This window comes from Diachasma alloeum, unplaced genomic scaffold (genome assembly GCF_001412515.2).
Source record: "Diachasma alloeum isolate Michigan unplaced genomic scaffold, Dall2.0 Dall_scaffold_00349, whole genome shotgun sequence".
Lineage (NCBI taxonomy): Eukaryota > Metazoa > Arthropoda > Insecta > Hymenoptera > Braconidae > Diachasma > Diachasma alloeum.
The window spans coordinates 199,480-216,610 of record NW_021680488.1 but is presented as its reverse complement, the minus strand read 5'-3'; the positions used below and the strand labels follow the sequence as shown (position 1 = coordinate 216,610).

Here is a 17,131-nt window from a genome sequence, read left to right as displayed (position 1 = left end):
CGAACGAATTCGCTTTCTCCGTGCTTGGGGTGGGAAACCGGGGGATGCTGTATAACGTAAGGGAGGCGAGGTAGGTGGCAATAAGGCGCTGGCTACCACGCTGTTACGAGCCCTGATCTAGCTTGAGTTTCGTATATACCCAGCGGCCTGCTTCACACCTCTATCTCGCCTTTAGCATTTTATTCGGCAAATTGTCTTTGAATATTACCTCCGTAAAGTCGAGATGAATTATTCGGGGTAGTTCAGGGCAACAAGAAATTGAAAAATATTGCGGACCAACATTGCATTACTATCTTCTATTCCAAATGATTCAACAAATTTTTTCAGTTTACTATTTTGAGATAATTAGCGAATTATCTTGAGGGTGAGTGGTTTTAGGGGGCAATATCAATTTTTTTCACAGATGAGAAATTTTTTTTTAGTAAAAACGTCTGATATTTTCCCATAATATTGATAATTATTTAGATATTTGAATAATTCATAAGAGTAAAAGTAAATAATTGAAAAAAAATTAAGACACTGAAATTAAGTTAATATAAGAGTAAGAGTAAGAGTAAATGATTGAAAAAAAAAAATTGAAATATTGAAATTCTGAAATTTTGAAATTTTAAAATTTCACAGCAGGGGCGATGAATTGATCTTTTTAAATTGTTTGCAAAAGTTGGTGATCGGGAGGCGATTAGACTCTTGTGACCCTTATTGAAAAAAAATCATGAGACTAAAAACGATTGAAATGAAAAAGAAAACCATTTTTTAAATTTTGAAAAAATATAAAAAATTCACAAATACAATTATTGCAAATTTTTAGAAAAGGCTAATGAGGATTGTAAAAAAGAGATAGATTTAAAAATTTAGATAATAGAATAAATTTATTGGCAAGTTGGGTTTTTATTGAAAAATCCGTTTTTTATTTTTCATATTTTTGTAATTTTCTCAAAAATGCCTTTTGACATTTGTCTTTGCAATCGATAATTATCGTAATAATTAGGAAAGTAAATGAGGCATTTTTAAAAATGAAAAATTAAGTTTTTTTTAATGTGGAAATATCTCGATGACGAGCGGGTTTAGAAAAAAACGTCTTCGGGCATTTTTGTAGTTGAAAACATTTCCAACTAAAAATCTCTTTTGATATTTTTTCCTAGATCTACTCGTTCTTGAGAAAATTAGAAGAATCAATTGCAAAACTGTCTATTCATAAAAAAAGATCTTTTTCAATTGATTTAGCATAAATACAAAGAGACGTTTATTCGTGCAAAATATCTCTCACCATTATGAAAAAAGTCTGATATTTCCTTCCAAAGTCAATAATCATTGAGATCATCAAATGAATTTATTGAATAGTTTTATTTTTAATTAAAGAACCAAGTTTTCTAATTCTTGGATCTTTTTTTCTCGAAAATTTTCTCAGCTACAAGTAATGCCATTGACATTTTCTCCTGCTGTCCAGTTGGGCAATTTGTTCTGCTTCTCCATTTTTATTTTCAAGCTACAGTCGATTAATTTCATCAACCCCTTCGCCAAAAAAGTAACGATAGCTTTAATAGACTACAGGGGATTATTCCACACTCCGGAGATGTCCCCATAACCCAGGGGGAAATCATAAACTGAATCGTATATAAACCTGCATTAAATTCGTGACATCATATGGTAGATAACCCACTATTTTTCTCCGAACATATGCGGAGGTTTTTATCTTGTCGTCACAATAAAAACGAGGAGAAAAATCTCCATCATTTTTTTTTCGGGAAAAATCTCATCCCCGGATATCGAAATTATGATGAATTCATCGTTCGGGGCGCAATGATGTCCGGGGGATTATTCGGGGTTTTCAATTCTCTCTTATAAATTTTTTAGAGGTAATTGCAATGAAAGTGTGTAAAGAGGTGGGTTCAGGATCCTCCGTATAGCGATGGCGGACGACTACACGCGGGTCGATACTTCGGAGCCTGCCTCTTCATTCGTGTGGGCGTTGGCGTTTACCAGATTCTCACAGATTTTGACGCTCTGGTGGTGCGATGGAAGGAGCAGAGCTCCTTAATTGTGAGGGATTTTAAATGTAAAATTAAATTATGAAATGGTTCATTTAAATTGAGTAACTGAACGCGACGAAATGCGGCCACAATCTAAATTTCATTTTTTTATATTCTATTTAGTTTTTGTTGACGTACACCCAGAGAAATGTTCTATTTGAATGAAGTAAATGAGTTTACTCAAACCCGAACTTGAATTCCATTTGCATTCTTAATCCCATCGAATGAATAACTTATTAGATTCTAATCGAGGATTTATTTGCAATGAAAGGATTACTTATTCCATATAATTATAGCGTTGTCATTAAAGCAAATAGATAAGTTTACTCATTCTCAACAATAACATCGTTGAATCGAATAGAAAAATTTCAAATGAAAAGTTTTATTTGATTCGGATGCGTCATTTCTCTGGGTAAAAACAATGCCCCCACCACAGTCAGAGTTATAACACATCATTCAGAATCCTAGATTATGAATGATTTTTTATGGCGTCGGCGGTTACCAGATTCGCACGGATTAGACGCTCTGGTGCTGCGATGGCAGGAGGGAGAGCTCCTTAATTTTGAGGGATTTAAAAAATAAAATAAAATTATAAAATGCTTCATTTAAATTGAGTAACTGAACGCGACGAAATGCGGCCACAATCTAAATTTCATTTTTTTATATTCTATTTAGTTTTTGTTGACGTACACCCAGAGAAATGTTCTATTTGAATGAAGCAAATGAGTTTACTCAAACTTGAACTTGAATTCCATTTGCATTCATATTCCCATCAAATGAATAACTTATTAGATTCTAATCGAGGATTTATTTGCAATGAAAGGATCACTTATTCCATATAATTATAGCGTTGTCATTAAAGCAAATAGATAAGTTTACTCATTCTCAACAATAACATTGTTGAAACGAATAGAAAAATTTCAAATGAAAAATTTTATTTGATTCGGATGCGTCATTTCTCTGGGTAAAAACAATGCCCCCACCACAGTCAGAGTTATAACACATCATTCAGAATCCTAGATTATGAATGATTTTTTATGGCGTCGGCGGTTACCAGATTCGCACGGATTAGACGCTCTGGTGCTGCGATGGCAGGAGGGAGAGCTCCTTAATTTTGAGGGATTTAAAAAATAAAATAAAATTATAAAATGCTTCATTTAAATTGAGTAACTGAACGCGACGAAATGCGGCCACAATCTAAATTTCATTTTTTTATATTCTATTTAGTTTTTGTTGACGTACACCCAGAGAAATGTTCTATTTGAATGAAGCAAATGAGTTTACTCAAACTTGAACTTGAATTCCATTTGCATTCATATTCCCATCAAATGAATAACTTATTAGATTCTAATCGAGGATTTATTTGCAATGAAAGGATCACTTATTCCATATAATTATAGCGTTGTCATTAAAGCAAATAGATAAGTTTACTCATTCTCAACAATAACATTGTTGAAACGAATAGAAAAATTTCAAATGAAAAGTTTTATTTGATTCGGATGCGTCATTTCTCTGGGTAAAAACAATGCCCCCACCACAGTCAGAGTTATAACACATCATTCAGAATCCTAGATTATGAATGATTTTTTATGGCGTCGGCGGTTACCAGATTCGCACGGATTAGACGCTCTGGTGCTGCGATGGCAGGAGGGAGAGCTCCTTAATTTTGAGGGATTTAAAAAATAAAATAAAATTATAAAATGCTTCATTTAAATTGAGTAACTGAACGCGACGAAATGCGGCCACAATCTAAATTTCATTTTTTTATATTCTATTTAGTTTTTGTTGACGTACACCCAGAGAAATGTTCTATTTGAATGAAGCAAATGAGTTTACTCAAACTTGAACTTGAATTCCATTTGCATTCATATTCCCATCAAATGAATAACTTATTAGATTCTAATCGAGGATTTATTTGCAATGAAAGGATCACTTATTCCATATAATTATAGCGTTGTCATTAAAGCAAATAGATAAGTTTACTCATTCTCAACAATAACATCGTTGAATCGAATAGAAAAATTTCAAATGAAAAGTTTTATTTGATTCGGATGCGTCATTTCTCTGGGTAAAAACAATGCCCCCACCGCAGTCAGAGTTATAACACATCATTCAGAATCCTAGATTATGAATGATTTTTTATGGCGTCGGCGGTTACCAGATTCGCACGGATTAGACGCTCTGGTGCTGCGATGGCAGGAGGGAGAGCTCCTTAATTTTGAGGGATTTAAAAAATAAAATAAAATTATAAAATGCTTCATTTAAATTGAGTAACTGAACGCGACGAAATGTGGTCACAATCTGAATCTCTGATTTTTTTGGACTCGATTTAGTTTTTGTTGATGTATTATCTTGAATATTGTGTAAACCCAGAGAAATGTTCTATTTGAACGAAGTCAATGGGCTTACTCAAACTTGAACTTGTTTTCCACTTGCATTCTTATTCCCATCAGATGGATAATTTATTAGATTCTAGTAGAGGATTTATTCGCAATGAAAGGATTACTTATTTCATATAATTAAAGCATTGTCATTAAAATAAATATATGAGTTTATTAATTCTCAATGAAAACATTCGTGAAACGAATAGAAGAATTTCAAATGAAAAGTTTTATTTGATTAGGATGCGTCATTTCTTTGGGTGAAAACAATGCCCCCACCACAGTCAGGGTTGTAACACATCATTCAGAATTTTAGATTATGAAAATGGGTGAGCAAAGTGGGTGACTGGTTAGCGCGTTGGCTTGTCATCTGGGCGACCGGGGCTCGAGGTTCGATTCCCCGCGTACTCACGATTTTTCACGATTGACTATAGCCGCAGTGGCGAAATTGGTTAATTGGTCATGATCTCAAGGAGGGAGATCGAAGTTGAAATGTCGAATTATCCTAAGATTCCCAAAATTTTTCGAAAAAAGCCGGAAAAGTTGAAAAAATTCAACAATTTTAAAAAGTCAATAACTCGATTCAAAGTTCTCGATTCAAATCCAAGCTGCGGTATATTTTTTTGCATTTTATAACCGAAAAGAAAACCCAGAGAAAATTCCGTGAATTCAATGAAGTTCACTTGAATTATAACTGGGTTCACTAAAATCGTTTGTAACAGAGCTTCCATTCAAGCTTCAGCTCGATTTTGATCTGTTTTTATTTACTTTGAATAAATAGCTTTTTGAATATAAACAAATGGTTTCTTAACGAGGGGAATGATTTTATTAACATGCAATAATCCTATGTTTGGAATGAAAATTGAAGCATTTTCATTTCAACAAATATATATGAGTTTATCAATTTTCACCAAAAATGTTGCTGAAACGAAATAGAGAAATTTCAAGTTTTATTCTATTCATTTATACCTGAAAGAGCTAGTCCTCATGAAAAATTTTCTATTTACCCTTTTTAATAGCAAAAAAATGGGAGAATATAAAATCCTTCAACGATATCTCACACTCCCCAGTGTCTCTACCTCCCTCATATTCAAATATTCCTGGTTAAATTGGCATGTAAAAAGAGGAAAGAATGTGGAAATGGAAAAATGGGAAACAAAACCCATGAGCAAAGAATTTAACCACTTTTCATGTTTCCTCGTCTTTTTTCCCCGGATCGGACGCTTCGGCGGCTTCAACGAACAAATCACATTTTAAATATTCAAGGTGCCCCTGTGGGCCGACTCTTTTCCCGCTTCTAGAATGATTGAGACCATTTGTTTTGCTCCGTCCACTATGTCCACTTTGCTGATTTTTTTTACATTCGTCGCTGGGGTAATTCACACTTTTTTATAAGGGGAAGATTGTTACGGTGACAAATAGAATAATCTCAGGAATGACGTTCTATTATTGAGGACGAGAGGAAAATTGGCTGCATAATTAAGAAATAATTATAGATAAAAGACAGGGGATGAATCACTGATTCAAAGAAATGAATTGTGAATTGTCGAGTGAAAATATGTTTGCCAATTTTCTATTTATCTCGTAAACGAGTTGTAGAGGAATAAAAAGGTAGCAGACCTTTTCTAAAGATGAAAAAATTTTAAATGAAAAATGTCTTCTGAGGTTTCCTGCTAAAACCACTTGTTATGGAGATGTTTGGATACTTAACGAGATGAAATAAAGGTGTTTCGTGTATTGATCACCGGGGGGTGAAACAGAAGGGGAGTCTTATTGTTCTCGAGCTCTGATTCAATCGCTGAGCATGAAATTTCTCAATTTTCAATTAACTATTTAAGTGTGCATTTGAACATTTTTTGAATATTGATTTTATTTATCAGATTGATTGATTTTTCTCATTACCTACGGATGTCAAATCATTTTGATTGGATGTTTTTCTAATTATTGAAATAATATTAAAATGCGTCTCGAGTTGTAAACCTGTCGAGTGTTTTCTCTCTCTCAGTTCCATGGTCCAACCCGTATTTTTCCCATGGTGCTCACTGACATTTGAATCACAGGCCTGCGCGTGAGGGCGTACTTGCCTCGAAACTCATAATTTTCCGAATCATTTGTTCAAATAACTCTCTTATGAAATCTGAAAAAAATCTGAAACTTATACGTGTTCTCAAGAAAAATTTGACTTATGACCCACTAGTTTTTCCTCAATAGTTCATTATTTCTTTGGGTGCCATGGAGATTTCCCTAATTAAGATTGGGGTAACCTCGGAGGTTATATGAGGGGAGGGGTTACAAAAACATCCGAATTTAATTTTTTTTTCTTGAGACTTCTCAATGATGCAGCAAACTCAGAATTTTCTCCCGTGAATTTTCCCATTTTTTTTCAATTATTTTGACTTTTCACCCGAAACACCTCAATCGAATTGCCATTCCCAATTTATCCCTTCGCGATTTAATTTTTTTTTCTCAAACTTCGCAATGGAAAAAATTACTAGGGGATTATCGTGGGTATAACAAGTGTAAATAAAAATACAGGGGTGACAAAAAGGGTTCACAAAACCCTGACAAATATTTATGAATTCCTAACAGCGGGGGGTAGGCGTGCACAAACACGAGAGAAAAGAATCCCCTACTTGAAAGCCCCTGGGCTTGACTTTCTGGTGGACATATGCCGAGTTGTACACTCACTTTTGTATCAATTGAGCGTGTTTTAATATGATAAGCCCACTCATCTGATACACACCAGTCATGGAGGATTATCAAAGCATTAAATTCATCGAAAGAACGATTAAATAGAAAATCAATGCTCGGAAAAGGGAGGGAAAGAGTATCTGTGATCGTGGGGAGGATGAATTCCATCAATTTTGTCAGTTTTGCTGGTGACTGATGGATCATTTCGTCTCCAGGGAACTCGAGGAAAAAAATCAACGGGGAAAAATGAGTGGACATTGAGTTTTGATTATCTTCTCGTGATGGAGATGTTTTTTTATGCATAAACTGAAAAAAAAATCCTTCGATGGCTGCACATAGGTCACAAATCGGAGAAATTCATGTAATGAATGACAAGTCAGCATTGCAACAAATGAGATACAATTATTATATTTTTTTTACATAATAGTATCAATGCAGTAGCGAAGTGGTAAAACGGTACAAGTCAATTTTGACTATTGACCAGTTTTCAATGAACATCTCGGAATCTAAGGGAGATAGCAAAATTTTTGTTATAACCTTTTTTGTAGAGCCGATTGAGAGCTACAACAAATGTAATTACGAAAATTTCGCTATCTTCCTTAGATTCGGAATTATTTCTCAAAAACTCAACTGGGAGATACGTCGACTTAAATCGTTTTTCCCACTTCGCTACTGAATTTCCGTCTTGCGGGCTTCTAGGACTCGCACTCTTTTTACAAAAATACAATCCATCAAGGCTGTAGGTAGAAACATAAGAATAAACTAGGAAAATGATGATCAAAATAATATTAACTCCCCTGAACTGGCTCAATGAGCAAAGCGCCGCCTTTTCTCGATTTTTTCTTGTTGCATGCAAAATTATGCATGAAAAAATTTGTAAAAATTACAATGCCTAGTTCAAACCCTCTAGAATGGACTGGTAAGATTCCTATCCCTTGAAAACCCCATGAATACTATGAAAAATAATAATTTAGTGAGACTGGTACGGAAAAGCGGCGCCTCGCCGCCCGGAGCCAGTGGACTCGTGTAGTCGGTTTTTAGCCGCGCTGTCGCCACGTTGGTTGTTTCAGTTCAGACATACTAGGAACGTCAACATCTCTATCACGTGCCGTGTTCGGCGTCTCATAAAAAACGCGAATTTTTTTTTTTTAGAGCATAAATGGTGTTTATGCCTCTAGGGACGGAAAACCTATGCTAACCTCGCTTCGCTCGGTTAAATCACGGTTTTCAGTCCTCGAGGCATAAAATATCGTGTGCCACACGGCAGTAATAGTATATTTCGTGAGAAGACCCGGTAAACCGCGATNATTATAACCCTCGCCTTCGGCTCGGGTTATAACGTCCCATTCGTCAGAAAATACGTTTACTTCCTAGGGGCACAATATACTATTAATTCGAGAAAGATGTGTGCAGTGTAGATTTTTATTCACGTATAGGGCTCCACTGTGGCAACACCGCGCTAACCGTACACGGACGGCGCGTTGCTCACCGATACGAGCCAGTGGACCGAATGCCAGTTCAGGAGGGTTAATAATAACATTGCGGCTAAGCAACGTAAAAGCCTCACAGGATTTTGACGTGGATACGTCTATGGTCTCAATATGGGGGGTCATTTTGGGGAAACGGCCCTTATGTGCAGCGCCATCTATCGGGAGTCCAGAAAATTCTGGACATTTCGAGGTAATTCGAGAAGTTTCTTGAAATTTTAAAAAAATTCAAGGAGTTTCTAGAAATTTCGAGGAAATTCAGGGAGTTTCTATAGAATTCGAGAGAATTCAAGTAGTTTCTAGAAAATTCGAGAGAATTCAAGGAGTTTCTAGAAATTTCGAGGAAATTCAGGGAGTTTCTATAGAATTCGAGAGAATTCAAGTAGTTTCTAGAAAATTCGAGAGAATTCAAGGAGTTTCTAGAAAATTCGAGGGAATACAAAGAGTTTCTAGGAAATTCGAGAAAGAAGGAAAGACCATGGACGGATCCAAGATACAGCCGCCTGCAATTTTTTTTCATTGTTTTTCTATATTTCCAAGTGATGATGGAATTTATCCTCTGGCATATGTTGGTCATCGATAAAATGGGGTACATGTCTCATGGGGTCATGATCCTTGAGGATTCTGACTTGTGGACGGATGATAGGACTGCAGCAGGCAACTATCCGGATGTCGGTAAGTTGCCTGCTGCAACTTTAAAATAGATCGACTAGGGTGAATCAAACAGAACTCCCAAAATTTTCTAATGGATACGGGTATCCATTAGAAAACCCTCAGTTTACCGACGAATTTTCGAAGGGTCATTTGGCAGTCAAATAATTGACTGAGATCTTTGAAATTTTGTACATTTGTCATTGGAGGGATTATCTATGTCCTGAATAAGTTTCATATTCATATGAGGAGTAAAAAATTACAGATTTATTTACCACCGGAAGCTGTAATGAAAAAAGTAGAATTTCTTGTCTGTCATTAGACGACTTTCAAAATACAGATATCAGGACCAAGGATTTATATTATACAATCCAATGAAAGTTCAAGAGTTAAGATTCTTATTTTTCTTGAAAAATAAAATTTTTCTTTACTTTTTCAATTTTTATTTTTATTTTTTTTTTTCATTGAAAAGTAAAATTCACATTGGGTTTTCCACTTTTAAATTTCATAAATAGAAAATAGTCAAGTGTTGGAATATGAAGTTTTATTTAATTTGGAATTATTTATTGTTTTTAATTTGATGTCCAGAGATTTTTCCTTCGCTTTGTTGTTATAAAAAAAATCAAGTTTGCTGCAAACAATCAAGTTTGATTTCATGAGAAATGTTGGAGGTTCCGTAAATAGAAATTAAATCATGTATTGAAATACCGTTAATTGTTTTATTACTCATAAATTATACTTATGGAAGACATTTGATTTATACATTAAAACATCCTAAACGAATACAAACAATTTCATCTAATCACTGGATCAGAACTGACAGACGAGTTGATGATCGTGATTTTCTTTGGTTTCATGGTTTCGTAACGAAAGAGTTTAGAAAAATCGTGGATTTCAGTTCGGCAGGTAGTATTCCCGTGGAATGTAGTCGGCTTTGGGGCTTGACGGTTCGATTCCCAGTAATTCCCCCATGAATGCAATATAAGTGATGGCGAGACGGAGGGTTTCAATCCGCGAGAGTCTCTTCTCGTAGGCGAAGGTTGGCACCTAGAACATTAATTGTATAAAATTTAAGAATGATTTTTTGGTAGAGTTGACTATGATGAATGGGAGAGTTGACTATGACCAAATTAATATTCGGCAATAGCCAACGAATGGTTCGTTTGAAAAGTGAAAGTCAAGTCACACAAGGCTCCTCAAATGCATTTTGTTAACTATTAACGAATGTACATTTGGTGAGATCGAATAGACCCTCGTCTCCAGCCAAATCTGTTCGTTAACAATAACTAATCTTTTCTGTCAGTGTCCAAAGCTACTATTTGGATGCCAAAACCATATTTTTCGCCATAAACATCCCTTAATTTATCTGGCGACATGTCTCGATAAATCCGCAATAGTCATCAAGATATCTCGAGTGGGATAGAGTGGCACATTTATTTGGTAACAAAATACTCCTTTCCCTCATTTACCTTCTTACGAAGTTTATCAAATGCTTCATTCAGATTGAACATCCTTCGCCTCTCCCGAATATTCGCAGCTCGTCTTTGTGATACTGAAGCCACTCTTCGTCGTGGTTTTTTCGTTGTGGAAGTAGGCTGGTTGGGAATCCGTCCGTTCGACGTGTATCGACTGTCAAAAATTATTGAAAATTCCATTCAAGTAAATGCTGTCTCACTGTAGAAATATAAAAATCCTTAATTTTTGAAAATTGAAGGAAACCTTTGGTGGAGGAGAGCACAGGGCTGGCGGTATATCCCATTGCCGTGATCGTTGACGTGAGGATGCGTCGGCGGTGGCGGCTGGTAGAGCACCGAACTGTCCCACATTGGGTACCCAGGCATTTCACCACCAACGTACTGAAAAATCCCTTTTGTCATGACTTTTGTCATGTGACTTGTGAACGTTTTCAATGGATTTTTCTGTCCAACTATTTTGAGATTCCGTAGTTTTTTTTTTTTTTTTTTTTTCCAAAATTTCAACGGAATTTTCCAGACCTTGGGTGAAATATTATTTGAATTTCTTTTTATTTCATATGCAAAATATTGAAAATAAAATCAGGAAATATTATTCCATATTCCATTTTAGCTTTACAAACACTTCATAGGAATATACTATTCATTATTATTCCGAAGAATAATTTTTTATTTATCCTTTAGCCCCATTTGAATTAACACTGATTTAACCTTGGAATTAAATTTTATTTTTCGTTCCTGGGATAATTTTGAGATACTCTCCCGGGTAAAGTAATCCATCGAACATCCAAATTTACTCTTTCTTTTCTTATTTGACGTTTTCGTTACCCGAAGCTGGTGCAATCGGGCCTAGACCATTTACAATCGTCTTGCCTCTTAGTTTTTTATGAAATAATGAGAATAAAGAACAAAATTATATATTTTAAAAGGGAGAAATAATTTCTATTTTCAATTAATCAAATATTACAAATACGGTAAAAGGATTAAATCAACTTTTGGTAGACGGAATTAAGGGCTACAAAAAAGGTCGTGACAAAAAAATTGCTGTCTCCCTTAGATTTCGAAATATTCATTGACAACCGGCCAATGCCCAAAATCAAATTGAACCGCTTTACCGCTTCGCTACTGATTTCGATGTATGAATTTCAAAATTCTTATTTGAAATTTTAAAAAATTGATTTCTTACTGGGCCCTGATTTCCGTTAATTTCCCACAGTGGTTCGCTGTAGCTCATATCCACCAGAATGTCCACAGACTGTCCAACGAAAATAAAAAAATTTACTCCACAATTGCATCAACCCCTTCGCCTAGAGAATTAACGCCATCAGAAGCCGAAAATTAAACGAAAAATCAGGAACACACACAATTTTGATGCTGTTTATCCCCGGGAGAATGCGAATCACTGGTCGATTCATCAAATTGTTTATATTATTTCGTTTATTTCGCGCGACTTTTGATGTTTCTCCGATGACGTTTAACAGTGGAGTGACGACACCCCGGGATTAATCTCGATGGCCCGTGGATTTTCTGAATGATACCGGGATTCAAGTGTTAACTCCGCCCACAGGGGCTCCAGGCATTTATGACTGTCGACTCGGGATTCGTCGATCTGAGTCGAGATCTCACCCCGCATCATCTCCCATTCGTTCCAGCATCCGCTGGGGTGGTACTCCGGACCACTTCCAGCTGAGATTATCATCAATAAAGCACTTGCTCGACCAAGCGGAGTCGAAACGATATTTTCAATGTTTTCGATCATTTTTGACGTCAAGATTATTTTACTTCAGTTTATTTTTATTAGGGGGTGTGATATTCATTGCTGTGTCAAGATTTTTTTTTATAAAAAATTCAAAATTTCATGAAAATAGCAGAAACTTGGAATTTTAGTTCAATTCAATAGCGAAATGGTAAAACGATTTAAATCGACTTATCTCACAGTTGAGTTTTTGAGGAATATTTCCGAATCTAAGGGAGATAGCGAAATTTTCGCAACTATATTTGTTGTAGGTGTCAATCGGCTCTACAAAAAAGCTGAGAACAAAAATTTTGCCATCTCCCTTAGATCCCGAGATATTCATTGAAATCTGGCCAATAGTCAAAATTGACTTGAACCGTTTTGCCACTTCGCTACTGAATTATTTCATGAAAATTAATAGAAATCGGGAAAATTCAGGTAAATATATTATTGAATTTCCACTGGAGTTTCCGATTTCATTATTTTTTACTCCCAAAACGAATTTTGTGTTTTCAATGGTTTCAGTGGTTTTGATCATTTTTAGTGTCAAATTTATGCATTTCAGTTTATTCCGAATTACTGTTTTTAGATTGTTATTCCATTGTCAAAATTTTTGGGCTGAAGTTATACTGGATCCAAGAAATTTCGAAATTTAATGAAAAAATCAATGGAAACTGTGAATTATAGTTCAATTATTTAATTCAAGTAAATATATTCTTGGAATTGCAAGGAATTTCATTTAATTTCCAGTGAAATGACAAATTTTATAATCTCCCCCCCCCTAAGTCGAATCGAAGGTCACTGTCCTGAAAATTACTACTCAACTGCTCTTGAAATTCTATTTTTTTCCAACAACGCAGCTAATATTTCAAGATGAGAGATTCCCAATCAAATAACAGATTTTATTTGAAATATTCATTCTTTTTAATGGAGATGATTTAATTATACGAGATAGATAATTCATTAATGTCAAATAATTTTTCTATAATAATCGAATGAACAATTCAGTAGCGAAGTGGTAAACGGGTTTAAGTCGATTTATCTCCCAGTCCAGTTTTTGAGGAATATTTCGGAATCTAAGGGAGATAGCAAAATTTTCGTAATTACATTTGTTGTAGCTCTGAACCGGCTCTGCAAAAAAGGTTATAACAAAAATTTTGCCATCTCCCTTAGATTTCGAGATATTCATTGTAAACTGGTCAATAGTCGAAATTGACTTGTACCGTTTTACCATTTCGTTACTGAATTTATTTGATTAAAAAAAAGAATTATCACGTGATTTAATTTGTAATTGATAACCTCTTCATTGGAATTAAGAAAACATCTTGTGAATATTGAAAAAACCACTCATTCGATTCCAAATATCTTATTTATTTCAAATAGACCACTTCTCTGGGCAAATTTTTACTCTGTTCATTTTATATTTTCGTTTGATGTGAATAATCCACAAAAACAATTCAACAATAGTAATAATTTATTTTCTTTCATACATAATTTGTTAATTATTTATTTCTTTATACATAACGTTCATACATATATTCTCAAATTATTTTAACAAAATAAACAAAATAATGAAAAAACTTTATTACAAAACCCAAACAAAATAAAATTTGAATCTTCTCGCCTGATGAATAAACTTTCATCCACGAATGGACTTACAAGTGTCATATTCGAAGGGGATTCACTAATCGAAATAATAAGAGGGATGATATGAGACATATTGCCAGTGGGGCAGGGGCAGGGGCGCAAGGGGCTCTCGCCCAAAGTGTGACAGATCTCTTGTTATTTGTAACAGAATTAATTAAAATCGTATTAGTCAAGTGACTCCATATCAAATCAAACGTCATATTTGCCCCCGACGCGTTGCAATGGGGGTGCATAAATTTATCTATATCGTGTTTTTCCTTAATCCCCAAGTAAAATGATTTTTTATCCGCTGACATAACGTATAAAAAATATATAAATGAAAAAGGTCCCAGACTATTGCAGGTAATAATTATTTCATGTGTTTTGATTGCATTTTTAATCATTTTATTTTATGAAAATTGAATGATAACCTGATTTCTAACATTTATTTTCTTATTCAATTTTTGTTTGCGAATGGAAGCTTTGTAATCGTGATTTTTTTCGATTTCTTAATTTTGGGTAGAAATGCCTAGAAATGTCATGAAGTGAAAATTTGAAATGAAAATTATTTTCATTTTTTCGCTGAAATTGCTTATTCTCACGATAACTTAAATAATAATCGAGATAGAAACTTGAAGCTTGGTATGATTTTAGGTCTTGTGGTAATCAAGTTTGGGATTCTAGATGAACGAAATAGGACCAGTAGTTTCGGAGATACTCAACTTTGTATGAGAAACTCTTTTGCTCAATATCTCAAAAACTATTGGTCCGATTTCAATTTTTTTTTCAAAATGTGCGTTTTTATGTCATCTATCTATATCCAACAAAATATGGGTATCATCCCATTGAAATTTTTCGAGATATCGTCGTTTTTGTATTTTTTTGGTCGGAGAATTCACTTTTACGCGCTATGACATGGGCAAAAGTCAGGGAAACTTTTTGAAACTTTGGCTTCTAGTTAGGATTGTCAAGGAACATTCCTATATCAAATTTTAGGTCGATATATTTGATAGATCTTGAGATGGAGCAATTCACCCAAAATTCTTGGGAAAAAAAATTCATTTTTTTTCATGAAGTATGCATGGGATTGGCCTTAATATTTTCAAAAAATGGAAATCCTTGTGCCTTCATTTTTTGAAAACATACATTGACATTCACTCGGAAGCCGACTACCAATGAAATTGGTAGAAATGAAAATAGGAGAAAAAAAATACGCGAAGAATAGCGTCATATGTAATCTGTCGAATGGCTTCTGTCGCGCTGCTTGCTTTCGTCTGTCACATAAAAAATGCTCATCGACTATTCCAGATAGTGTTTTTGTGCCTAGAACAATTTGAATATTCCATTTGCTACATTTTATAAGTTGGAAATAGAAATTATTTCGAACATAGTTCTTCTTATTCAAAATTCTCCAATACTATTTTATTCGTCATGATTGATGTCTCGGAAATTCCAAAGAGTTGTAACTATCTCACGAAATACAAAATTTCATTTTTTTCCCTTCCCCGACTTGTTTTCTTTTTAATCTCAGTCTCGGTAACATTGAGGACCGAAGTTCTGGAGAATGGAGGATGGTGTTGGTGGAGCGCCGACGCCTGGAGCATTGATCCAGAGCGTCAGCTTGCAGTTACGTCTACACCGCATATTGTAGTATAGATATATGGCTGTGGATTTATCCCCAGTGAAAACAAAAAAGTTTTCTTTCTGCTGTTCTATTGAAATCAATTGTCCTAGTACTTCTAGCAAACTTCTATCGCCTTGAGGTGAAAAAATCTGAATACTTCTTCTGAAGAGCAAAAAAGACTCTGTGAAGAGACATTTATCTTGAGAAGTTGATAAAGAAAATGGAAGGCTGTGATTTTCCTCATTCCTCCTGAATTTTCAAGTGCATCCAAGTACTTTAATTTCCGGAAGTATAAAGAATTTTCACTTCATCCAAAGAAATTAGGCAATTAAATAAAACAAAACTTTATTTGATCCGAATAAATTATTACTGCTAATGTTAATAAATTCGTTTCTTTCATCGTCTAAACAATAATCTCATTTCAAACTAATGAAGTCTTTATTTGGATCAATGAGAAATTCGTTTATATTCAAACTATTCATTTAATTTTAATGCAAGCTCTATTACGAGCTGTTTCAAGGAACACAGTTATAAGTCAAATAAAGTTAATTGAATTCAAGTAAACCATTTCTCTGGGGTTTTTTTCGGTTATGAAATGAAAAAAATTTACAATCGTCAAAAAAAGTTCTGGGAGTAATTAGACGTTGATTGGGACAAGCATGGGTCAAATAACGTCTAGTTACTCCCAGAACTTTTTTTGACGATCAGCTCGGATTTGAACCGAGAACTCCAAATTATTGACTTTTTGAATTTTTTTTATTTTCTCTATAACCCTCTGCGGACATCAGAAATATCTGAATATTTCAAGATTTGAAGATCAATCCCCTTCTTGAGATCATGGTTAATCAACCAACTTTGTGCGTTAACCAATTTCGCCACTGCGCTTACAGTCATCAATCTTGAAAAATCGTGAGTACGCGGGGAATCAAACCCCCGTCGCCCAGATGACAAGCCAGCACGCTAGCCAGTTTTTTAAGGCCGTGACTATTCGCACCATTGCGTGAATCACTCCCGTACACTCCATACACTCCACGCATGCGTGAAGTTTGTGTGTTTCACGCAGCCGAATTTTCATACTGCTGTGTATTTCACGCAGTTGAAGTTTCATACTACTGTGTGTTTCACGCAGTTGAAGTTTTATACTACTGTATGTTTCACGCAGTTGTACTTTTATACACCTGTGTGTTTCACGCAGTTGAAGTTTTATACTCATGTGTGTTTCACGCAGTTGTATTTTTATACACCTGTGTGTTTCACGCAGTTGTATTTTTATACACATGCGTGTTTCACGCAGTTGTATTTTTATACACCTGTGTGTTTCACGCAGTTGCATTTTGATACGCCTGTGTTTTACGCAGTTGTATTCTTATACATCAGGATTGCGTTTTTCCACTTCCTACACCCTATACAAGATGAATTAAATTAATTTTTTTT

At 34.8% G+C, this 17,131-nt stretch overlaps 1 protein-coding gene across 1 annotated transcript; it reads right to left on the bottom strand.

Moving 5' to 3' along the window:
- Positions 1-10,025: 10,025 nt before the first annotated feature.
- LOC107040911 (protein Fer3) lies at positions 10,026-12,178 on the bottom strand. The gene is made up of 4 exons (XM_015261207.1): positions 11,899-12,178; positions 10,960-11,096; positions 10,710-10,869; positions 10,026-10,287 (listed from the first exon to the last, which is right to left on the bottom strand). The coding sequence occupies exons 1-4, from the start codon at positions 11,944-11,946 to the stop codon at positions 10,135-10,137; spliced, it is 498 nt and encodes a 165-aa protein (XP_015116693.1). The 5' UTR covers positions 11,947-12,178; the 3' UTR covers positions 10,026-10,134.
- Between the last annotated feature and the right edge of the window lie 4,953 nt (positions 12,179-17,131).